The sequence below is a fragment of the Cajanus cajan genome, chromosome 6 (genome assembly GCF_000230855.2).
Source record: "Cajanus cajan strain Asha chromosome 6, NIPB_CcT2T_4, whole genome shotgun sequence".
Lineage (NCBI taxonomy): Eukaryota > Viridiplantae > Streptophyta > Magnoliopsida > Fabales > Fabaceae > Cajanus > Cajanus cajan.
The window spans coordinates 13,357,515-13,384,132 of NC_138522.1; the positions used below are offsets into that span (position 1 = coordinate 13,357,515).

Genomic DNA, 26,618 nt, shown 5'->3' on the forward strand with positions numbered 1-26,618 from the left:
ACTTAGGCATGACAACGGGGCGAGGCAGGGCAGGGCGGGGGCGAGGAACACCTGCCGGGGGTAAAATCTAGGTCCCCATCCCTGCCCCTGGCAGGGTTCGGGTTTCCCCGCCCCGCCCCCGCCCCTCCTCCTATTTTTTTTTCTTCTTTTTTTTTTCTCTTTTTCTTTTAAATAAATATGAAGAATTTTAAAAAATAAAAGAAAATTAAAATAATATAAATTTTTTACATATAAATATTTCTAATTTTGATTTATATATATATAAATAATTTTTTAATTATATTATTAATCGGGGCGAGGGCGGGGGCAGGGGCGAGGTGGGTATTAACATCCTCGTCCCCGCCCCTGTCCCCAATTTTATCAATCAGGGAAAACCCGAACCTGAACCCAAACCCGATAAACACAGGTTTTTCCCGTCCAAATCGGGGTGGGTTCGGGTGGATACCCACAGGGACGGGTTAGATTGTCATGCCTAGCTGCACTTGATCCGCATCAAATGACACCCAAATCAAGCCTAAATGGAATTAGAGTTGCACATGAATCTGCATTTGGACAACAACGAATTTGAAATTCAAATTCCATTTGAATTTCAAATTTTCAGCGCCAATGCACTTGACTTCTTTGTGCATGAATTCCAAGCTCTTCCTTGCCTATAAATTGAGCTTTCCTCCATATTTTGTAATCACTTTGAGAATCATATACAGAGCATTCTGCATTTTGTGCAAATTCTCTCATACTTAAAAAATCATTTTCGTCTAGCATTCTAGGGTTCCTAGAATCCTTCTATGTTAGGCACCTTGTGAGTAATATTATTTGCTTCCTTGGTAAGAGTGCTTCCAATTTTCAAAGACTTTAGTGTCTCTCACTCTGTTCTTCGTCATTTTGGATGGTAAATTCAATTCAAGAAAGGTTCATGAAACTTAAAGCATCTACATGAAAGATTCGTCATTCAATTATTCAAGATTAGTCATCATAAATAGATCAAACTTAGACTTAAATTTTATAGAACAAATCCAACCTATATATATAAAATTTGGTCTGATCTGACTTAGAGCGTGTTTGGATATACGTTGAAAACGTGGAAAACCACGTTCAACGTGGAAGCTATTATTAATAGCTTCCACGTTGAACGTGGTTTTCCACGTTTTCAACGTATATCCAAACACGCTATTATTCTTATCCTTATTGTCGACTTTGAAACACTATGTAAATTATGTTAAAAATAAATATGCAAAATGATCCATCTTTAGTTTTATATAACTTTTTTGTTATAAAGTAGAAGAATATATAGCCATAGAAAACATATTAAACAACATAATGCAATATTAAAATAAAATTGAATTAAGAAAAAAAAATATGAAGTCAATAACAATTAAGAAAAAAAGTGAAATTAAGAATATGCAATGACGAAGGAATGTGAACAAAAATTGAAATTGTGTAATGAAGTGCCACGGTAAAAATAATGAAAATGTTTAAGTAAAGAGAAGAATTAAGCTCACTATCATTGATTAAGATATGAAATATTAAAATAAAATTGAAATTGTTGTTTGTCTTTGACTAAAAAAAAACCTCTCAATCTAAATAAAGATATGGAAAAAGAGGGGAGTTCAAATTATAGCAAATAGAATTTGATGAAAATACAATTATTAAAAAAGATGATTTGGCCTTTCATTATCTGTATTAAAAAGTTTAACTCCCAATACGTTATGAAAAACGATTTCTATGTACCAATTTCTAGTTAGTCAATTTGCTTTTTTAGAACATTAGTGAATTAATATTCGATAAACACAACACAAATATTTGTGTAAAGAAAATGAAGCCACATCAGCTCAGTGTGTTTTTATTTTTCAAAAAACAATTATGTTATCTCTTAAAACCACAATAAATATTACATAATTATATATGTCAATCATTTCTTTATTCTATCTGTATGAAAGTCTAGTTAGTTACCAAACTATCTCAGAATAAATTTAAAAATTGTTGGTCAAAACAACTTTTAGATATAAAGATGTAAAAAAGTTATTATAATTTAATGATCATTATAAATAAAATCGTTAACTGTCAACTAAAATCCTAGTCAATATTTAATAGATACAACATTATAGTAATAATTTTGATTTATTTTTTATTGAACAAAAATTTAAGTTGATATAAAAATTATAAATAAATATATATATATATATATATATATATATATATATATATATATATATATATATTCACCGAACCGTATATATAATGCATTACACAAATATTTAATATACTGATAATACAGATTTTTATAATATTAGTAAACTATTTTTTACATGATATGTATCATATAATCATATTATTTATATATAAATATCTATAATGCTTGTAATAACAATTTAACTTCTGTCAGAAAAAAAAATTATGTTAATATAAGTTAACATTTATTCTTTAACACATAACTTTTTCTTTTCCTTGAGAAGAACGTAAAAATATTTCTCTGTAAATATATAAATACAGTACAAGATGGAGTAATTTTCTGTAAAAAAGACTTGAAAGTTAAAAACACTCGATTTTTTCTTATAAAGAGACATTAAATATTTTAAAATATACAAGTACGATTTCTTTGAATAAAAAATAGAAAAAGAAAAAAAAAACAAAATTAAAATCATGAGTGTGGTGAAATGACTAATACCTCTCAATGCTTTTGTTCGAACTACAAACAAATTTCCTATTATTATTATAAGAAGATGAAGATAATTAAATTAATAAACATACAAATGTCTATAATATGAGATTTTTGAATAATAATTAAAAATAAATTTAAATTTAAAGTAAATAATTTCATACTATCAATGCATAGACATATGTATTAATTAACCTTGATGTATAACATTCTTGTATAAAAAAAATGAATCCCAAGAAAGTTTTTGTAGTTGAGTTTGCATGCGCTTTGTTGGCGTGCAGACGAGTGCATACCTCTATTAAAGAAAATTAATTGGCTGAGTGGTCCTCTGTATATATTTCATGCTGTACCTTATAGAAAATAATGGACCACATTCTATATCTTCCTTTAATCTCTCCATTTGTTCACTAACAAAACAGCAAAATTTACAAACTCACATTAATTATATTCTGTTGCACCCCTAATTTATTAGGTTATTCATATCTCAACTTCTCTGATAAGATTGAGGGTTAAATTTTTCTTTCTGTTTTTATTATTTAAGGTTAATTAAAACAATATAGTTGTAAAAATATCACGGTTGTAAGTAAATATAAATATACCAAAGTCACTACTAGAAATATGCCATTTACCTAAGGATTTTCATGCGAAAAAATATTTGTAAGAAATTGTTGCAAAAATTCTTGCAAATATAAATCTCCAATAAATTATTGCAAATATTTTTGTAATTTTAAATTTGCAGAAAAGTCTTACAAATTTTACTACAAAATATTAATTATATGAATTTTTTGTTACAAATAAAAATTTCTAAAAAAATTTGCAGGAATTTTTTTATTTTCCTACAAATTTTGTTTTAAATATAAATTCGCAAGTAATTTATTTATTTTTTGTGAGTAGTATTTCCTGCAAATTTTCTTATTTATGATTATTTTTATTAATTTAAAAACTGAAGATATTTTTGAATACACATTTCCTTCTTCCTTCACTGTACTACTTGAGATAGTGACACCTCATCACCTCCGTAAACGTAAACGCACTATCTTTTGATTTCCTCATCATCGTAACACCGCATAACTAAGTCACCTCCGTAAACCTCCGCACACCGCACACCGCACACCGCACACTTTTTCTCAAGTAAGTCACTGTAACACTTCTCTCAACATTTCTCTCCTTTTCTCGTCCCGCATATGTTAGGGTTTTCGTTTTCTCTCCTTTTCCTAATTTTTCTCACCGCACAACACTTCATTTTTTGTGTGCTTTTGCATGTAGATTTGAAGTACCAACTCAATGAGATAGAAGACAATGCTTGTAATCTGAAAAATGTAAAAGCAGTTGGCTGAAGGTAAGATGTTGGTTGGATTAGGTGAGAAATTTAGACAAGGTTAACTAGGTCCTGTAAAAAAAGCTATCTCTGTGTAGAATTAGGTGAGAAAGCTGCTAAATCTTTTTCGTTAGTATCAAATTAATGTATCATATGTGTAGAATTAATGTCGTGATTCGTATTCTGTACAAAATAGGATGAATTGTTATGGGCTGCTTCTTGGCTATATAAGGCGAGTGGAGAAAGCAAGTACTTGAGCTACATCATTGGCAACCAAGGTTGGAGTCATGCGGTGTCTGAATTCAGCTGGGATAACAAATTTGTTGGGGCTCAGACATTACTAACGGAGGTCATTATATATTTAAAAAATTGACAGTAAACTATAATGTGACAAATTGGTATATATTATTTTATTTATCCTTGCATTGAAGGAAATATATATTAAAATTCTACCCCTTTTTATTTATTTTCTCCAGGAATTCTATGGTGGGAAGAAAGACTTGGCGAAGATTAAGAGTGACGCAGAATCATTTATATGTGCAGTGATGCCAGGAAGTAGCTCTGTACAAATTAGAACAACTCCTGGTATATATATATGTATACGTTATTCCTGGTATATATATATGTATATGTTATTCACTAATAACTTTTATTATTTTTATATGTATACGTTATTCACAGAACTTTTTTTTTCTTTGGTCATATGATGAAGATTTTTCTATGCACATGGATATCTTTTTTTTCTGCTTATATCTTTACCTGCATATCTAATCTTTGCCCATATACGCAATTGTGCATTCTAGATCTCTAGAATTCCTTTTACTAATCATAGGGAAAGGGGAGCATTCTGATTTGTGTGGTTTAGCATTGCTCATACCAACAATTGGAATAAATTATACCTTGCTTGAATAGGCAAAAAACCTGAAAGCAATTAGATATATAATACTGCACATATAATTAAGATTATCTGGCTAATATTGGTTTAATTTATATTTTAAAGAAGCTTGGTCTAATTACAAACATCTAGTGTTGACACACTTGCACTGCTCTGATGGAATAACACTAAGGCCGAGAAGACCAAGAGGTGATATATTAAAGGAGGCAAGAGGAATGGGTTAGTGAGGCCACTTTTGGACCTTAGCTCCTAAGTTCTTATTAGCATAGCATTTACTTTATTCCTATTTTGCCCTTATTTTTGATTCCAAATTTACCCTTGTACTTTGGGGTATTTTAGTCATAGAAATTATTTTACTTGTATTTCCAATTTTACCCTTGTATTTTGGGGTATTTAGGACTTAGAATTTATTTTCTTTTGTATTTCCCATTTTACCCTTGTATTATGGGGTGCTCTAGATGATTAGGGTTTTTAATTTTGGGCTAGGGTGTTAATTAGAGGGTGACGCATTTTTGGTGCTTATTGGGTCTATTTTTGGTGTTAGAAAGGCTTAGGCCCAAGTGGAGGGCAAAGGTTGCATGGTCTTATCATGCACCTAGATATAGCCAATCTAAACCTAAAGATTCCATCATTGGCCACCAAGTTGCATCTAGGGTTCATTTTCATTTTATTTGGAATGCATTTGCCTACTCCAAATGCAACCCTAGATGCCTCCCCTCCTATAAATACCCAACACCCCACACCTTGTAAATACTTTGGATTATATAGATTTTGAGTGAGCATTTTATGCCTCAACATCTCTTCCTTAGTCACTAGGTTGGATTCGTCTAACCCCCTCCTATCTCCACCCTTGGAGAGTAGGAAACCTAGAGTGGCCTCCACCTACACTTGGAGTGAGCCAACCTTGAGCAACCATACATTTTTCCCCACCTTCACCTATTCACGCCAAAATCCATCTTCCACCTTAAACGTCCCTTTTCTAAATCCTTTGGTGAGCCTAGATCTTTGGGCAAAGAGTCTCTCTTCAAGGAGCCGAAATCATCCATGGAAGGGAGGATTCCATCAAGTGGTATCTAGAGCCAAGGTTCATCAAGGGTAATATCTTGTCTTTCTTGTCTTCTTGGTTGTCTTTTTTCTATTCAGTCATTTTCTTCTCCTTGTCTTCTCTTGTGTGGCCGAATAGTTTTGGGTTCACACCTTGTTCCTTGTGAGCGTTCCTTGTCATTTTAGGTTTCCATTATTAGGTGTTGCCATGCTTTTTCATTTTTAGGTTTGAGTCTCATATGAATATGCTTTTTAATTTTTGAATCTTTTAAGTTTTGTCAAAGTTTTGTTTCCTATATTTTGTCAAAAAAATTCCATGTATGTATGCCAAACATGCATGAATCAAAAATATATGATAGTGGGCGTGACATATAGAAGCTTTCTAGGAGTCATTCATGCATGCTACTTAGTCCTAGCATGTTCTTTGTATTTTTGAGTTTCCATGTGTGAAATGCTTCCTTGCACATGCATCTAACTTGCTGCCCACTTTTCCCTTGCATTCCACTTGCTATGGTCTTTATTTGATGCTTAATAACCCTAAAAGAATCTAAGAGGTGTGCTGGAAATTTAGTACAAAACAACTTGTCCTAAATAGTACAAGACCAATTCCACTAAAAAGATTCTCTAAAACCCTCTAAGAACTTGCCACTTGTCTCCTTTCTCTTTCTCCTAAATTTGACCTAATTTTTCCACCCACAAGTGCAAAACCTAAGCAACAAATGGGCTGAACATTTAAAAAAAAGATTGGACCCAAGGAATAATAAAAAAAAATTGACATGAAAGAAAAGGAAGAAAAGAAAGAACAACAAAAAAAAATTGACCAAAAAAGGACTTGTTGCTAGACTTGTGGACTTGGACTTTTACCTATGCATTTGGGAGTTGGACTTAAGACCTTATTGACCTTATTGAACCTATTTTGAGACCTTAAGAGTGGCTGGACTGAAACACTTAAAGGACTTAAGCAAGTGGACTAAACACTAACCCATTCTAGTGCCATTCTAGGATTACTCTTTTGTGTGCTTCCTTTTTAAGTGTGTCTTAATTTTAGTTTGTCTTTTCTTTGGCCTCTTTTGTTTTGTCTCAATCAATTCTCTCTGAGTTTAGCTTTTCCTAATTGTGCTTTTTCAGTTTTTATTCCTTGGACTCTTGCTCTTTGGGTTGGTTTCATTTTGAATGTAGGTGAAGAACCTATCTAGCAAACTAGCAAACTTTTGGTGGATTTGAGTGGAGGAGTGAACCGAATCCAAACCTAGCCTTTGGAGGGATTTCAACCACACAAAAAGAGTGATTAAACACTTGGAGAGGACTAACAAGTTTTCTCTTTGTGAAGGAACCCAAGTGGAGGAGTTGAAGACCTAAAATTTTGTCTTTTCATATTTTTGCTTGATTTCTTTTGGGCCACTTTTATTTGGGCCTTCTTTCTTTATTTTTGTTTGTAAATTGTCCATTCTTAAACCTCTTCATTTTGGTTTAGCTTCGTGTAGTTGAAGGTGATTTGAAAACCTTCACCTAGGACTTCGACTAGACTATGCTTTAAGTGTTTTCCTTTTGCATGTTTTAAAGCTTTTGGTAGTATAATTGTTTAGGATTTTTATCTTTGCTCCAATTTACATTTAGAAGGCTTTTGCCTACTAGGGGTAACGTGCACACACACACCTTATTGTTGTGCCAACTTGTTTTGTGAGAAAAGTGGAAAGGGCTTAGTGATTTTTACTTGATAAGGCTTGGTTTTTAAGTGATTCCTAGTAGTCCACCTCCCTTTGAAAGTTCACTTTGTACACTTAGGCCTTTTCCTACCTATCTTGCACTTTGAAAACCTTTTGTGAAAACCCTTTTATCACTCACTCTTTGTGAAAACCTTTTTCAAACCTTTTTGAAAAAAAAAAATTGTGAAAACCTTTTCTTGATCAAAGATGAGTGATCATTCTAGTGTCCAAGGTCATAATTCTTGTAGTTCTAAGTCTAGTGTTAGGGATGAACTTAGGCAACTCAAAGAGTACCTAAGAAGAAAAGAAGAGGAAAATATAAAAAGAGAGGAAGAATTGAGAAGAAAAGAAAAAGAGTTTGAAAAAAATAATGCGGAAATAAAAAGGTTACTTGCAAAATTAGTTGAGAGGAGAGAAACTAATGGATCCAAACCTAGGGTTGTCTCAACTAGGTATCAAAATTCCAAAGAGGTTAGAATCCCTAAGAGTATGCATGAGGAAGAAAATACAAAAAGAGAGGAAGAACTTAGAAGAAAAGAAAAAGAAAAGAAAAGAGAAAAGAAAGAAAAAATGAAGAAAAGTATAGAGAAAGTTCAAGAGTGGTTAGAAAATGAAACACAACCAACACTCTTAGAGAAGAGTAAGGAGGATAATGTCTCCTCCAAAGGGCTTATGCTTAAAGAGAGTCACTTTCCCATTGAAAATGATTTAAAAAAGATTTTCTTTATTCATCAAGACCTTAACTCTTTCTCTCACGTTGCCACTAATCATGAAGTAGAGATTCAAAAACAAATCCTTTTTAAAGAAAAAGAATCTCAACTTCAAGATTTAGTGAAAAAGAAGTGGACTTCACTTAGTCCCACTTCTTGTGCTACTTCCTTGGTGGTGCCCAAGGAAGATAAGTCTTCCTTCTTTAAGACTTTTTCCACTTTAGTTCCCTTCATAAAGCACCCAACCTTAGATTTGTATGATTTGTTGGATACATCTCATGGTGTCCTATTTTCTAATTTTGATCTTGAGGGAAGTTCAAACACATTTGAACTTAACTTGGTTACTTCCCTACAAGACAAACTTAGATTATATGAGTTTTCTAAACTCCTCTTAACACCTTTTTCTCATATGTATCTAACAAATTATGCAATACAAAGTTGTTTAGGTAATTTTTTAGTTAAGTTTTCTTTATTTTCCAATACATACCTAGGTCATTACATTGGGCACCTCCAACAAGATATTTTAGTTCTTAGGACTAGTGCTTTAATGTGCTATAGTTTTAGTCTTTTTAAATTTTTAGGTTTTCGTTATACACCTAGACTTCATCATGGGGAGGATCCTATCCTTAACATTAGAGAGTCTAGTCCTTTTAATTTAGACAATCTTTTTAGCATTTTTAGTAGAACTCCTCTTAGGATACACTTTCCATTTCTATCATATACTATTACCTCTAATGCTTATTTTTATGTTTTTGTTGGTCATGATGCCCACCATGAGGAACCTCTTGATTTGAGGTCAAATCCTTTTCAAGAGGGAGGGAATGATGGAATAACACTAAGGCCGAGAAGACCAAGAGGTGATATATTAAAGGAGGCAAGAGGAATGGGTTAGTGAGGCCACTTTTGGACCTTAGCTCCTAAGTTCTTATTAGCATAGCATTTATTTTATTCTTATTTTGCCCTTATCTTTGATTCCAAATTTACCCTTGTACTTTGGGGTATTTTAGTCATAGAAATTATTTTACTTGTATTTCCAATTTTACCCTTGTATTTTGGGGTATATAGGACTTAGAATTTATTTTCTTTTGTATTTCCCATTTTACCCTTGTATTATGGGGTGCTCTAGATGATTAGGGTTTTTAATTTTGGGCTAGGGTGTTAATTAGAGGGTGACGCATTTTTGGTGCTTATTGGGTCTATTTTTGGTGTTAGAAAGGCTTAGGCCCAAGTGGAGGGCAAAGGTTGCATGGTCTTATCATACACCTAGATATAGCCAATCTAAACCTAAAGATTCCATCCTTGGCCACCAAGTTGCATCTAGGGTTCATTTTCATTTTATTTGGAATGCATTTGCCTACTCCAAATGCAACCCTAGATGCCCCCCCTCCTATAAATACCCAACACCCCACACCTTGTAAATACTTTGGATTATATAGATTTTGAGTGAGCATTTTATGCCTCAACATCTCTTCCTTAGTCACTAGGTTGGATTCGTCTAACCCCCTCCTATCTCCACCCTTGGAGAGTAGGAAACCTAGAGTGGCCTCCACCTACACTTGGAGTGAGCCAACCTTGAGCAACCATACATTTTTCCCCACCTTCACCTATTCACGCCAAAATCCATCTTCCACCTTAAACGTCCCTTTTCTAAATCCTTTGGTGAGCCTAGATCTTTGGGCAAGGAGTCTCTCTTCAAGGAGCCGAAATCATCCATGGAAGGTAGGATTCCATCATGCTCTTTATTGGAGAAAACAGAGAAGGGTGCAATTTTTGTGTCTACTATTGCATATGTTGAACCATTTTTATCCACACAAATACATTACATAGGTGAGTGACACTGTTTAGTGATGAAATTTATCAAGTAATGCAGGAAAATAGAGACATAATCCAGAGATCAAAAAAATTGAATAAGAAAGAAACATAAATGTGCCTAGATAGTAAAAAGAGAATCCCCTTATGCATATCCATTGTACCTCACCTGTGTTGCTCATGTGGGTCCTTAATCACTTTCCTTTCTCCTCACATAGACTATTGTTATAATAGGGTATCTATCACAATGCTTAAAAGAGAGATTTTCATGGTTTAATTTTTGTTCTTATGGATGAAAGTCACAAAATGTTAGGAGTTCATTTTGATAAAATAGATGATATATAATTTGGATTCTTACTTCATAGTAAACAATTTTTAACAACCTGTATAGAACTACTTTCTTAAGTCATCAAGATGGAAAATATGCATGACTGATTTGTATAATCTCATTATGGACTTCAGATTTTTTTTTCTTCCTTTTACCTGGGTGGTGTAACACGGTATTATGTGTATCTAATGTCTTTCTCGTAGATTTATTAATTGGATGGGAGATAATGTGTGGGCACAATTAAAGGCACATTGGGAGTCCTTAAGTTTCAAGAACAGGTCTGAAATAAATAAAAGAAATCGTGAATCTATAGATGGTGCATCTCTTCACACCGGTGGATCAATTCCTCATAGAGTGCATTGGAAGAGAATGGTATTATTAATTTATTGATATTTTTTAAAATAATTTATATTCCAAAATAATAATAAAAGCTTTTTTTTGTCAATTACAGAAGGAGGCAAAGTTAGGAAAGGATCCATCATTGAGTGAATTTTATTTTCGGACACATCAGAAAAAGGATCATAGTTGGGTGGGTCCTCATGCAGAATTTGCTTATGTAAGTTTTCAATCACTGATTTTTATCTCATCTGCAAATTAAATTCTTTGTTGTATATTCTAAGAGATAACTTCACTGTCAAATAGTGATTTATTAATTATCCTTCCAGTACTATCATTTTTATCTATTTTATCATTTTTATCTATTTGTTATTGATGGTTATAGGTACAAGTTATGGTGGATTGTAGATACAAGTTGACTCTAGTTCATGGTATATCATGCATACGCTATATCATTTATTTTTTAGTACATGGACTTTTATGCAAGGCATGATTAATTGTAGGTACAAGTTATGGTTGATTGTAGATAGAAATTGACTTTACTATCATGCATATGGTATATCATTTATTTTAAATAAATCTTCTCAACAGTTAAAACTCAAAATACCATGAACTGTGGGGCAGTGGTTGTGGTTGTGATCCTATACTTGCTCTTGATGTCTGGCTTGCTTTTTCAGGTGCCTGGTGGAAACTTTGAGACAAGTGGTGCTTCCATTCTCGTTCATTCTCTCCTTTACTTTGGTCTCATTTGTTTGTTCTTGATCTCCATTAAGGTCCACTTTTACATAGGCTAATCACTTCATTTGCCTCCACATTATATACTATAAATTCATTCTTATGTTTAATTTCTTGGACTCTTGTTCTTATTCAAAAGTAACAATTACGACTTTAGTTCAACCTTTGTATTCTCTTTCATTTTCATGCTTCGGTACTCCACATTATATACTATAAATTCATCTTTATGTTTAATTTGCATTTTTTCACCAAGTAATGTTTAATTTAGCTTTTAGAATTAATATTTATAGTGTTTTAACATTATCAAATTAGCCACTTTAATAGGTAAATCAAATCATAGAAAAATTAACCTTCTACATTTTATAATATAGCTGATTGCATAATTAGTATTTTTTTTTAAAGACAATATGGACTTAGTTAATGTTTCTGCACAGTTATGCAGAACTTGTATCTTGAACTTTTTTCTTTTGGTTGTTGTTTAGAGTCATTAGATTAACCTTTGAACTTTAAACTTACAACTAGTGCAAACACTATTTTGTCTCTTTTTAACCTTAACCAAAGAATGCCTGCCTATAAACTTGAGGTATGAAACTTCACAATCAAGCCTCAATCATACAGAACTGAAGCATTTATTCTACATAATTTCCTAACATAACTGGGATACAATTCCTCAGATTAAGATTGATCCATTTTGGCCCACAAACTTTGGCAACCAATTTTTTTCTTTAAGCCTTGCTCGAGACTATATTATTGACTTCTTAAATATTGAATATCTTCACTTGTCTGATAACTACATTGATTTGGTGAAAGGATAATTTAATACCATTATCAGTGATAGTTTAAATAGTCAAGAATTAATGTAAAATCTAGTTACCGAAACAAAAAAGCAAAGTAAGAAGCTAGCATAAAATTGAAAGCAATTGCAAAAAGATGACTTAAAACAGAACAAGAGATGCTTCCAAGCGAATAATTAAGACGGGGAATAATATTTTTATGGGGACTAATAGGCAGGAGCACGAAATTTCAGACGGTGGTTACAACTCGCAATTCCTGCGGAAAATATGATTTCTTATATTGCAAAAATTTCCTGCGGAATAAATTTGCAGCAAAATTTGCAGGAAATTTTCCTGCAAATTTTCAGTTCCGTAACAATTTCTTGCCATTTTGAAAACTGGCAGGTAAGTTTTCTACGACTTTTCTTGCGGTTTTGAAATTTTCAGCAAACTTTGCTGCAAATTTTAGGTATGTAGAAAAGTACCTACACATTTTCTTGCAATTTTTTTCTTAGGAAAGATTACCTGCGGATTTTTTTGCAGCAAAATCCGCAGGAAATATTTAAAATATAATTTTCCTTGCCAAAATTTCCTGCAAAAATTTATTATTTTCATGCAAAAATTATTCGCAAGAAATTTCTTACGAATTTTTAAATCCGTGGAAAATGAGTTATCCACGAAGGTTTTACCTGCAAATTTTAATTTGCAGAAAAGTTTGCAGGTAACTTGTTTCCTGCGAATTTTTGAGAAAAATTTGCAAGAAAATCCTCAAGTAATAAAGAAAATTCTAGTAGTGAGTGTTTGTTGTTTGGTTTTATGTCCATCTACTTATACAAAACTCATAAAAAGGTTAATAAGAATAAGGACCAAAATCATAATTTTGTTAGGATTTTGGGGACTTAGTATTATATATATAGGTTATTCTTTTTCCTTTGTGTAAGCAGATTTTAGATTCAACAATAAAAGTATTTTTCAGTTTCTTCATCTTCTCTCTTTTCCTTAATATGGTATTAAAAGCACTAACGTGACCATGGCTTCTGCTAAAAAATTTCTTGTTCAACATTTCTCCACCCTTATTCCCTATCGTTTTACTAAAGACAACTATCTCACATGGAAACATGAAGCTGAATCCACCATCAAGGGAAACAAATTGAAGAAATACATTCAAGGAGACGCATCAATCCCTCCCAAATAGGATTCTACGGAGGATAAGGTCAAAGATAAAGTGAGTGAAACTTTCGAAGATTATGTGCAACAAGATGCTCTTCTCAAATCTTGGCTTCTTGAATCCATGGAAGCTGAATTCAAGATTCAAATGGTAGGGTGTGAGTGGAGCTATCAAATTTGGGAAACCCTTGACACTTATTTTACTTCTCAAACGCGTGTTCAGATCAAGCAACTCAAGATTCAATTACGATCTATCAAGAAAACGTCCTCGATTACTTTGTATCTTTTGGAAATCAAGAAAGTTGTAGATACTCTTGCGGTAATTGGTGCACCTTTAAATGTTGAAGAACATTTTGATGCTATTGTCGATGGGCTTCCTGATGAATATGATGGCTTTGTCACTTCCATTCTATCTCGAAAAGATCCTTACACCATTAAAGAAATAGAGGCACTGCTAATGACTCAAGAAGACAGATTAGAATCATGAAAGAAAGTTGATGGTACCAACATGCAAGCCAATCTTGCACATGAAAATCACTCAAATAACCATGGTCGTGGTAACTATCAAGGTCGTAATGGAGGATTTCAAGGTCATGGTCGTGCTCAAGGAGGTAGATTTCAGAATACTGGTGGAAGGACCAACAAAATTCAATGCCAATTGTGTGGAAAAATGGACCACTCTGCTTATAATTGTTGGCACAGGTATGATCAAAAATTAGCTGATCCAAATCAAAACTCACATACATTTGTTTCTCAAAATACAGGTCAAAATCTGGTTGTTATGCAAGCCATGAATACTTCGACCCAAAATTTGCCCTATGATGATAGTTGGTATCCTGACTTGGGAGCCATTAATCATCTAACTCCTGATGTTAATAACCTTCAACAACAAACTGAGTAGTCTGGCCCAGAGAAGATACATATGGATAATGGCTCAAGTATAGGAATTTCTAATATTGGTACCTCTTATATTCAATCAAATATTATTGATCAAAATTTTATCCTAAAAAATCTCTTGCATGCACCATTAATTACAAAGAATTTCTTAAGTGTTTCTCGGTTTGCTCGGGAAAACAAGGTTTTCTTTGAGTTTCACCCAGACACTTGTCTTGTTAAATCTCAAGGAACCAAGACTACTCTTCTTCAAAGGAGACTTAGGAATGGTCTATTTTAATTTCAACATGTTAAACTTGTCAATCCCTCAACATACTTCTATGCAAAGTCACATGATTTAGCTTCTAGTAATAGACCCGTAAACAATTATGAAATTCTTCCTGTACAATCTTGTGCTTTTAATATTGAAAATAGAAGTACTATGTTTGATGTTTGGCATGGTAGAATTGCCCATGCTTCCAATAAGATTTGTGAATATGTCATGAGACAATGTAATATCCCTAAAAAAATCTCAATAAAACAAATATTACATATACTGCGTGTTGTATTGGCAAGTCTCATGTTTTGCCCTTTCTTAATTCTTCCACTGATTATATGTCTCTTTTTGATCTTGTTTACACTGATGTTTGGGGTCCCTCACCTTTACCTTCTAGACTATGATATAAATATTATGTAAATTTCATTGATGCTTACTCTAAGTTCACATGGTTGTACTTTATGCACAACAAATCTGAAGTTTTTACATACTTCAAACATTTCAAAACTCTTGTTGAAAATCAATTTCAAAGAAAACTTAAGTGTGTTCAAACAGATGGTGGAAAAGAATTGATGGACTCCTTCCACCATGGGAGAGACCAAAACATCCAAGGTGGGAGAGAGACTCCTTGCCACGGCCAAGATGATGGCTTTAGGGGCTGGACTTTCCTTTAAGGGTGGAGAAACAAGGAAGGTGGGCGTGAAAGGTGGTGGTTGGGCGACTATGAGAAAAAGGAGGAGGAAGGCGTCTAGGTGGTTCTAGTTTGGCTCACTTCACCAAGTGGAGATGAAAGCCACTCAATAAACCATAAGCTCACTCAAGGGAGGAGATAGGAGTGTTGAGCTTAGGAGAGCTTGAAGCCTAAAGGAGTTTTGATGATCACAACATAAGTGTACAACAACAACTTGGAAGCACATGTACAACAACAACTTACAACTTGGGAGCACAAAAACAAAGTCAAAGAAAAGTCAAGAAAATGCTATCACTACAAAAAAAGTCAATTTAGTCACCGAAATTAGCGACCGATTTTTTTACATCACTAATAGCGACATAATTAGCGACCGAAATAGATTTGGTTGCAAATTTTATTTAGCGACCAATTTAGCGACCGAATTTTTTAGTGGCAAAAATCTGTCACTAAATCGGTCGCTAAAATAATAATTGTTGATTAAAATAGCGACGGAACGGTTTCGGTCGCTAAAAAAATAAAAATGTTATTATTTATAATAATTTTAGGGACCAAATTAAAATTGGTCGCTAAAAAAAGTTAAAAAATTATTATTTATAATAATTTTAGCGACCAAATTAAAATCGGTCGCTAAAAAAATAAAAAAATTTATTATTTATAATAATTTTAGCAACCAAACTAAAATCGGTCGCTAAAAAAATAAAATATTATTATTTATAATAATTTTAGCGACAAAATTAAAATCGGTCGCTAAAAATAAAAAAATTATTATTTATAATAATTTTAGCGACTAAATTAAAATCGGTCGCTAAAAAAATAAAAATATTATTATTTATAATAATTTTAGCGACAAAATTAAAATCGGTCACTAAAAAGATTAAGAAAAATATTATTATTTATAATAATTTTAGCGACCAAATTAAAATCGGTCGCTAAATGTAAATTTTTTAAAAAATTTAGAAATATATTTCTTTTAAATGAAAGCAAATATAAAAATATATAATATTATTTTTATAATGATAAAAATATTAATGATAAGAAATAAAAATCAGTACCCCCAATAAAATTAATTTGTTTTTAAAATAATAGAAATTATATAATTTAAAATAGATAATTAATATATCAGGATGTATTAAAAAAATGAGAAACATAATGCTATAAAAGAAAATTAAATAATAATCTTTTTAATTGAATCTTTTTAAAAAAAAATTAGACTAATATTTATAATAATTTATCTAGAAAATTTATTTATTTTTCTCTTGAGAAATTTATTTCTCTTTTACCATGCTTAATATTTTATTACATTATTAGATAATATGAAAATACATAATTTATTGTGCTTTCCAATTTTGTTAAGATAAATAAACTTATTTTCATAATCTTATTTTATTTTCATTATTATTTTCAAAATTGACTTAAACATCTAGTTCAATTGATATAAACACGTTAGTTCTATTAAATTAAAAATAATTGGCTTATATAAGGATTAATAAAAATTTATCAAACAAATCTAAAATTGATAAAATATAATTAATGTTCCATTAGTTTAATAAATAAAAATTATAAAATAAATTATATATATAAATATATACACCAATAACACATGAGATCAATTACATAAAATACATTATACCATTTATCTTCGATTATGCTCGTACTACTTTGGGGTAGATATCGCTTCTTTGAGGAGACATGATTCTATTATTATATATGAATATGATCCCACCATGGGAAACTGATTCAACAACAACCACATTTTGAAATATTTTTATTGTTTAATGATAAATTAATTTTTAATATAAAAATATTTATTTAAAATATATCTAATTATACATATATATTTTAAAATTATATTAATTAAATATGTATGTAATAGTTTATCTTAAAAATCAATTCATTTAGATATTATAAAATATTTTATTTTAAACATCAATTAAATAATACCTTGCTACTTATAATTTATTTAAATATTTATAAATGAATATTACATTAATTCCATTGATTATTTTAATCCTTGTCTTTAATTTTATTATATATAAAAATTATTTACCTAATATATTTTGAAATTATTTTCATGAATCTTATTTTATTTCAATTGTTATTTTAAAAGTTAGGCTTAATCATTCAATTCAATTGATATAATTGTGCTAGTTTCATTGTTTAAAAGCAATTGACTTATACAAAAATTAGTAAGAATTTGTGAAACAATTATAAAATGAAATATTTTTTAGTAATTTTAAAAAATTATTATCCTTTGATTTTAATTTACTCATAGATGTTCATAATATTTAACTTATGATATATACACCTCCTTTTTATTACAATTACACTTGCTTTGTTTAAAAAGGCTAAAATTGCTGACAATAGAGTTTGAATCCACACACATACTTACTTGGAGAAAATCTTAAGTCTTCCCCCTTAAATAATTGGGCAAACCACCCGCTGGTTCTTTTTTATCAGTTTTTAATACATCACAATACGTTTCCTTGCTTTTTTCTCTATCAAATAGAATACGTGACTGTTTTAACTGAGTTTTTTTTTATTCGCACATTTATTTTAAAGTTTCATGTTGAAATAAAATTCCAACACAAATTAACATATTTTATAACTAATATCTAGTTTTAAACTTGATATGAAAATATTATGATATAACTTGATAAGATTTTAAATTAGTATTTTATTAATGGTTGATAATTAGAAAATAAAACAAGGATAAATACATTTTTTGAATTTTATATATTAGATTTAAGATGAATAAATATATTAAGTTAATTAATAATCTATTTAAAATGTTAAAATTTAATTTATAAAAATAATATTTTAAAAGAGAAGTGTTATAATAACACAGGTGTAACTTTTACTAAGTATTACATCGCTCAATAACTTTATATTAAATGTGAATTTTATAAATTCAACCGTTAGATTGAAAGCTTTTTTACTTTTAGATCATATGTACAAAATTTTATATGAATTCAAGATGATTTGATACTTCATTCTTGTAAAATAAAATTGACGTAAAATATACATTTCAAAATATATTAAAATATGAGCACTTTGATTACCTTCAACTTGTTGTTCAATTTTAACAAAACTTGATATAAACATATAAAGTGATATGAACTTTCAATCTAACAGTTGGATTTACAAAATTCACATTTAATATAAAGTTATTGAACAATGTAATACTTAGCAAAAGTTATACCAGTGATACTATAACCCTTCTCATTTTAAAATATAAAAATTATTATTTAAATTTTTAAATTTATAATAGATAATTTAAATTGTATCATAATATTAATTTTAAATAGAAATAAGTAGATTGTTAATTATAAAAGTAAGTATATATAAATAGATATTAATTAAATATAATATAATTATTATTATTGGTAATATAATTATTAAATATATTATTATATTTTTATAACGGTTCGGATACACCGAAATGAGAGGGATCCAAAGATAGTATAAGTATGAGATTGTATATTTGAGGATGACTTAAATGAATTAATTTGTACTACCTATACTGACAATATACATATGCCTTTCTGTAGCTTATCTTATAAGAACTTCATAGTTAAGCGTGCTTGACTTGGAGTAATATAGGGATGGGTGACCTTCTGGGAAGTTTCCCAAAAATTGTGTAATTAAGGACAAAACATGCTGAAAAGTGAAGTATTGTGAAATAGAATCCTTGAGAGGCCAAATATGAATATTTCGTAGCGACCGAATTTGCAACGTCTATAAAATTTAATAAAATAAAAAATAAATCTTTAGCGACCGATTTAGCGACCGATTTATTCGGTCACTAATTTGGTCCCCATACACATCAGCGACCAAAATCATTGCAACCATTTTGCGACTGAAATTTTCGGTCGCTAAACAGTGACAAAAAATTTTTGTCGCTAAACCAAAATTCTCGGTCGCTAAATAGCGACCGAAAATTTTTTGGTCGCTATATAGCTTTGCGACTAGGGTTTTTGCGACTACTTAAATTCGGTCGCTAAGGCAAATAGCGACCAATTTTAGCAATTTAGCGACCGATTTTGGTGGTCGCTAAATGCAATTTTTTTTAGGTGTATGTAATGGAACAATGTAATAGAGTTTAGAAATTAAGTTGTTTTGAATGAGTTTTTATATTGTGTGTGCTTAGTATGCTTTGTGCATAAGCAAATCTATATCTAAAGCTAAGTAGAGAATATGTGATGATGAATTAAGAAGATTAGAAACTTATTTTGAGGTGTAAAATGAAGTTTTAAAAATTAACTCAAAATAATTGATTATCATTAAATATAATCGATTATTCCAGCAATAGGCAAAATGAGATGCCTTGCTGCAATAATCGATTATTTGCCAAAATAATCGATTATCCCAGAAATGACTCTCTGGAATAATTGATTATCCAGCAAAATAATCGATTATATTGTTCTTGGTTGGTTTCCAGAAAACCTGAAGAACAAAATAATCGATTATTCTTTAAAATAATCGATTATCTGCGTCTGAGACTTTTATAAATAACTTGAACTTTTTGAAACTTCAGACATTGAGTTAAGAACTGATAATCAAACTGCGAAAAACGTTTTGTGGAGTCTTTGTGACCATTTTGGAGAGTTTTCTTTGTGAAATCCAAGAGTGAAAACATTTGTGAAAAACTTTGTTAGAAGATCATCATCATCATCATATCTTGAAAGGGGAAGATTAAGATTTGCTTCAAGAATTCCAGGTGAATTCGTTCCTTTATTCTTTGTGAATCTTTGTAAAATCTTAAGAAGGGTTTCTCAAGTGGTAAGGTTTCTTATAGTGGGTTTCTACAAGGGGTGCTTTCTTGGGGTCAAGAAAGTGGTTATCTTTAGTGTAGAAGTATATGCATGTGTGTGTGCTTGTAAACCTTCTTGCTTAACATAGTGGAACAAATCTTAATCAGGTGTTGATTAAGGACTGGATGTAGGTCACATGTGGAGTGGCTGAACCAGTATAAAAGACTTAAGCAATCTTCTTCTACCTTATCTTTTACTTTGAGTAATTGCTTGATTGAACATTAAAAATAATTCTTGATTAACATGTGTGTGTGAAAGTTGTTGGTTTAAATCTAAATTAGAACATTATATTTGAACCTCACAATTTTGTAATCAAGAAAGCATATTGCATTCATACTTTCATAACAAGTCTTTAAGAGAGCTTCATTTGAAAAATTCAGTCTTAGAAAAGTTTAAGTGAAATAAAGATCCTAAATACTCTGATAATTTTTAAAAGGTCATAGAATCCAATTCACCCCCCCCCCCTCTTGGATTGTGCCATTCTTTTCTAACAAGGAGGGGTAGGTCGTGTAGACCTAGTGACTAAGGAGAGGATTTGAGGCACAAAAGGCTCACTCAAATTTATATATTCCAAAGTATTTACAAGGTGCATGGTTTAGGGTATTTATAGGGGAGGGAGCATCTAGGGTTGCATTTGGAAGTGTATGGCCGAAATTTGCATGCCAAATGCACTTCAAATGAAACCCAAATTAACGCTAGATGCTACTTGGTGGCTAAGAATGGAATCTTTGGGTTTGGCTAAGCTACAACTAGGTACGTGATAAGACCACTTTCCAAGTCCAAAAATAGATCAATGTTCACCAAAAAATATGTCTAGGCCTATTTCTCACCCTAATAGAATACCCTAGTCCAAAAATAAAATCATATAATCTAAGGCACCCCATAATACAAGGGTAAAATAGGAAATACAAGTGAAAATAAATCCTATGACTAAAATACCCCAAAATACAAGGGTGAAATGGGAAATACAAGTAAAATAAATCCTATGTCTAAGATACCCAAAATACAAGGGTAAAAATGGGAAAAATAAAGACAAGGGCAAAATAGGCATAAAAGATAAATTCTATGATAACAAGGCTTAGGAGATTGATCAATATCCTTTAACCACAAGAAGTATGTCTATAGGTTGTTAGCTCTCTATCCTCTTCCAATCCCCTAGCCATGGACCTATTGATGGGTACCACATGAAGCTCCAAGGATGGTACTCCATCATCCCCTCCTTCTTGAGAAGGATTTGACCTCAAATCTCGAAGCTCATCCATTCTATTGGTCCCTTCAAAAGATGCGAGACCACAATTAGGGAAATAAACTACTAAAACTTTTCTACTCAATCCTTAAGTACATGATTAGATGGATGAGAGTGCTAGGGGTAGTGGGGAGGCCCAAAAAGGCATCACAAAGCATGCATATAAGAAAATTTAGAAAAATTTAATGGCCCCATGTAAGCCATTCATCAAATCATCTAGCTTAAGGATTGGGTGCCTATATTTATTGATGGCTTTCTAAAATTGGTGCACATCCTCCATTGACATCTTTCTTTGGCACCAAAAGAATGAGGATGACACAAGGGTTAAGGTTCTCTTGAACCTAGCCCTTCCTTATTTCCAAAGAAAAACTCTTTTCTTTTCTTTTATTTTTGTTTTTGTTTTTGCTTTTTTCCTCTTTATCTTTCTTGGCTTTCAATTTGAGTTGGTCCTCATTCACTTGAAAAGGTGATAGAGGACACCACACAAATTTCTTACCCAAGTGTTGGAAACTTATTTTATTCGTGAGGCCATCATGGATTGTTTTCTTGTCAAATTGTCATGGCCTCCCAAGCAAGACATGACTAACCTCAAATGGTACTATGTCACACAAAACTTCTTCTTGATATTTGCTAATGGAGATTGGTATGCTTGTTTGTTGGTTAACTACAATACCTCTTTCCTCATTGATCCATTGCATTTTGTAAGGTTTAGGATGAGGTTTTGTAGTCAAGGCTAGCTTATCAACCAATCTAGTACTACAACAATTAGAAGTAGACCTACTATCTACAATGAGAGAACAAGTGCTTTCTAGAACCTTGCATTTAGTTTGAAACAAGTTCTCTCTTTAAGATTGGTCAATTTCACTAGATTGATTGCTAAGGAGCCTTCTAGCCAATAATAAGTCTCCTTCACAAGGTAAGATTTCTTCCTCAGAATCTATGGCTTCATCTTCACTACTAGAGGAAGATGAAGTAGCTTTATCAAGGCTACTATAGTGGTCTTGGGCTTTTAAAACCATAGTTTTCTTTGTAGGACATTGAGAAGCAATATGTCCTCTTCCAAGACACTTGAAGCACTTAATTTCACTTGACTTAGATTCTTTGGAAGGTTCTTTGAAAGATGATTTTTCTTTTTCTTTTTCTTTTTCTTCTTTGGGATAAGGTTGGGAAGAGTGACCCTCCTTCTTAAAATTCTTGAAATAAGAGAGAGTGTAGTCTTTTCTAAAATATTTTCTCTTAAGTTGATGTTCCACTCTAGAACAAAGTTGAACAAGCTCATTCAAATCTCTATATGGAAGGAGTTGAACTTTGTCTCTTATTTCAAGGTTAAGACCACTTTGAAACCTTGAGATGGTGGTCCTCTCTTCTTCCCTTATCCCAGCCCTCATCATTAGCAACTCCATAGATTGCCTATATTCTTCCACACTAGATGACCCTTGTTTCAACCTTTGTAGCTTATCCATAAGCTCTCGGTCATAGTATGGAGGAATATGCCTCCTTCTCAAGGCACTACGGAGCTCATTCCAATATTGGATTGGGGGCTCTTGATTTATTCTCCTTTCTTTTCCTAAGGAGGTCCACCAATACATGGCATACCCTTGGAAGCTAAGGGTTGCCAAAGAAACCTTCCTTTCTTCACTCACTCCATGGCAAGAGAACAATTGTTCACTTTCATTTCCCAATCCAAGTATGTTTCTACATTATCTTTGCCATGAAATGAAGGAAGAGTGATGTTGGGTTCCTTATTGGAAGACTCCCTATGTCTATGTGCCCTTAGGGGTCTTTGATAGTAATCATCATTGTGATGACTACTATAAAAGATCTCACTTGGAGGTTGGGTGTGATGCCCTTCCTCCTCATGAATACTTGAAGGTATTCTAACCCCCTTTCCCTTTGAGGACTTAGGTTGGGGAAATCTAGGGTTTGACCCACTAGTTTCCCCTCCCACAACTAGTCTAGCAAGTAGTTGTCTTATTTCCTCATTATTTCTAGCATTTTCTTTTTCTCTTTTCTTAAGCTCTTCCTCTCTTTGTATATTTTCTTCCTTTTTTTTCTCAAGTATTAATTGCCTAAGTTCATCCCTAACACTAGACCTAGTACTACAAGAATTATTACCATGTACACTAGAATGATCACTCATCTTTGATCAAAAAGGTTTTCACAAATATGTTTCAAAAAGGTTGGCAAAAAGGTTTTCACAAAGAGTGAGTGATGAAAAGATTTTCACAAAAAGTTTTTAAGGTGTAAGATTGGTGTAAAAAGGTTTAAGTGCACAAAGTGAACTATCAAGGGAGGTGGACTACTAAGAATCACTTAAAAACCAAGCCTTTTCAAGTAGAAATCACTAAGCCTTTTTGACACTTTTCTTACAAAACAATTTTGCACAAGAATTAGGTGTGTGTGTGTGCACGGCTCCCTAGTAGGAAACTTGTATCCTTCTAAAACGAAACAAGTAAGAATAAAGAGCCTAAGAAAATATACTAATAAAGCTATAAAAACATGCAAAGAGAAGCAACTTAAAGCATATGCTAGTCGGATTCCCTAGGGTGTGGGAGCTTGAAGTCACCTTGGTGGTATTCAAGCCACTCCCACAAGAACTACTTCGAGTTACCCTAAAATGAAGAGGTTTAAAATGGCCAATTACAACCCAAAAATAATGAAAATCAAGGCCCAAAATACAAGAAGCCAAAAATTAAGCAAGAAATAACAAGTAAGAAAGAAAGAAAACTAAAAGTCTTCAACTCCTCCAATTTGGCTCCCCTTCACAAGGAACAAACTAGGTTAGTCCTCTCCTTTGGTGTTTGCACTCTTTGAGATATGGTATTCTTCTCCAAAGCACTTGGGACCCCACGGATTGAATCTCCACTCAATTCCCCAAAGAAATTTTGTGAAGGGTTTCTTGGAGGTAGTACTTCACCTACACCCAAAGATAACAAACCAACCAAGAACAAGAAGGAGGCAAAAGGAATAAAACTGAAAATGCTCAATTAAAAGGATAAACTCAAAGAGAGATTAATGAGACAAACATAAGAATTCCAAAGAAGACAAGCAAAAAATTAAGACACATTAAAAAGGCTAGCACACAAAGGAAAAGTCCTAGAATGGCACTAGAATGGAGTTAAAACTTTAATGGTTTTCACTTGTGAATTTTAAGTCCTTGTTTTGTAAATGTCCAGCCATGTTTTTGTGTCTCAAAAGGGCCCAATAAGGTCCAAAAATTCAGTCCAAGTCCAATTGCAAAAATTTCAGGGACGAAATTTTGGGGACGAAGTTTCATAAAGGAGGGGAGAATTGTAACAGCCCAATTTTTATAGAATGTACGAGGGCCCAAAAGCCCAGTGAGGGTAATTTAGTAATTTATAGGGGTGTTTTAGTAGCCCAGAACGGGCCGTTCCAAGTTACTAAAATAAAGGTGATTTAGTGGCTCGGAATGGGTCTTTCCCAAAATGGAATGGGTCGTTCCAAACTATTAAATTTGCCTATGATTCTTAGTTGGGAACGGGCCGTTCCAGATTTCAGAAATGGCCTTTAAACCTTATTAAGAATGGGCCGTTCCAGAGTTGAGACGGGCCATTCTAAAATATGACCGTTGAAAGTTTTTAATGCAAACCCAGAATGGGCCGTTCTGGTTTGAGAACGGGTCGTTCTGGATGTGAATTTTACTCATGATTTAAGGGTCCAGAACGGGCTTTTTTGGATTTGGAACGGGCCTTTCTAGAGACACCTGATGCCTATAAATAGAGCACTCTGACACTCCCAAAAAGCACACTTTTCACTTTTCTCTTCTTTTCTTCTTTGCTCTCTTCTTTTCCTTCTACACTCTCTGAAGACTGAGGGGCACTCAGAGGAGGAGACCAAGGGGATCTCTGTTTTAGTTTTAACTACTGTTTATCCAGGTACGAGGGAAAAGGGGATTATTTGTATGTAGAGTTACATGAGGGAATTGGGTAGAGGAAGAGTCCCTTAAGATTATGAGTAATTTTATAATTATTTCTGTTTGAGGAATTGTTGATCCCATTAGATTTTACATGTATTGAGGATTAGAAATATATATTTAATTTATAAGAATGATGATCTGGGAGAGAGAACGAAATTGTAGAAAAGTACCTCTGAGTTAGGTTTTGGAATAATTGGGGGTTTTACCATTTATGTTAAGATTATATTAAATTGGTAATTCCGTTGATTACGATTGTGATTGTGGTTCCTCACACTAATGACCAAGGATGAGACAAACATTGAATAAGTGATGCTACAAGGACGAGCGTGCCCCTAGCATGGTGTGGGATGAGTGAGGCAATTAACACGCATCACTTATGTCACATATGGCAGCCCTGACATAGGGTTAATTGCAAGACTTGTGTGGATTGTAATGTGATTGTGGTTCCTCACACTAATGACCAGGGATGAGACGAACCTTGAGCAAGTGATGCTACAAGGATGAGCGTGCCCCTGGTATGGTGTGGGATGAGTGAGGCAATTAACCCGTATCACTTATGTCAAATGTGGCGTGGCCTTGGCATAGTGTTAATTGTAAGATTTGTGTGGATTGTAATGGATTTGTTTGATTATGAATTGTGATATGAAGATGATGAATGATGATATATCTATAGAAATGCTTGTAAATAACATTTCAAGTTATGATGAGATGATATTGTGGATTTCCTTGTGTGCTTTATTTATAAATGTTTTCTTTTCTCACCGTACAATTTGTGGATGTTTTAGGTGAGGAAGATCCGGCTTTGAGTGGCATCTAGAATGTCAACCGTTGAGTTGTGGGTGTGCTCTGATATTGTGACATCGGGGCAGAGAATTCTAGGATAAATTTTTATATGTATTTAGAGTTATACCTTCTCTTTTGAAAGCAATTTGTAAACTCTCAAGTTTTACTTACTAAATTTCATTTTTAATTATCTTAGTTATTTATGAAGGTTTTGTGTGAACCCTTTTACCAACGTTGAATATTTTATTCTTTAGTTTATTTACAAGATTTATTTATATATGTGTTGGGGTAGTAAGGGTGTCACAAAAGGACAAGGGAATAATCATGTAATGATGTGCATGGAAAGGTGGCCAATCATGTATGTGTAGGAGGCAAATAATACATAGATTTCAATACAAATTTGGAGCATGCCAATGACTAATCAACATGCATGAATGACTTCTAAATGGTGCAGTAAATTTTCAGCCACCTCATGGAAAAGCACATACATCAAATATTTTCATTTTTCTCATACATCAAATGG

The 26,618-nt window shown here is 32.4% G+C and overlaps 1 protein-coding gene across 1 annotated transcript; it reads left to right on the forward strand.

Moving 5' to 3' along the window:
* Positions 1 to 3,639: 3,639 nt before the first annotated feature.
* Positions 3,640 to 12,289, forward strand: LOC109794213 (uncharacterized). The gene is made up of 7 exons (XM_083076770.1): positions 3,640 to 3,787; positions 3,923 to 3,995; positions 4,171 to 4,323; positions 4,451 to 10,838; positions 10,918 to 11,022; positions 11,188 to 11,233; positions 11,480 to 12,289. The coding sequence occupies exons 4-7, from the start codon at positions 10,683 to 10,685 to the stop codon at positions 11,497 to 11,499; spliced, it is 327 nt and encodes a 108-aa protein (XP_082932896.1). The 5' UTR covers positions 3,640 to 3,787; positions 3,923 to 3,995; positions 4,171 to 4,323; positions 4,451 to 10,682; the 3' UTR covers positions 11,500 to 12,289.
* The last annotated feature ends 14,329 nt before the right edge of the window (positions 12,290 to 26,618 follow it).

Bases quoted from the DNA above. Each gene is read 5' to 3' on its own strand.
- LOC109794213 (XM_083076770.1), top strand. From the start codon at position 10,683: ATGGGAGATAATGTGTGGGCACAATTAAAGGCACATTGGGAGTCCTTA. The intron at 11,023-11,187 runs GTAAGTTTTCAA...TGATGGTTATAG, and splicing joins CTCATGCAGAATTTGCTTAT to GTACAAGTTATGGTGGATTG. The intron at 11,234-11,479 runs GTATATCATGCA...TTGCTTTTTCAG, and splicing joins CAAGTTGACTCTAGTTCATG to GTGCCTGGTGGAAACTTTGA.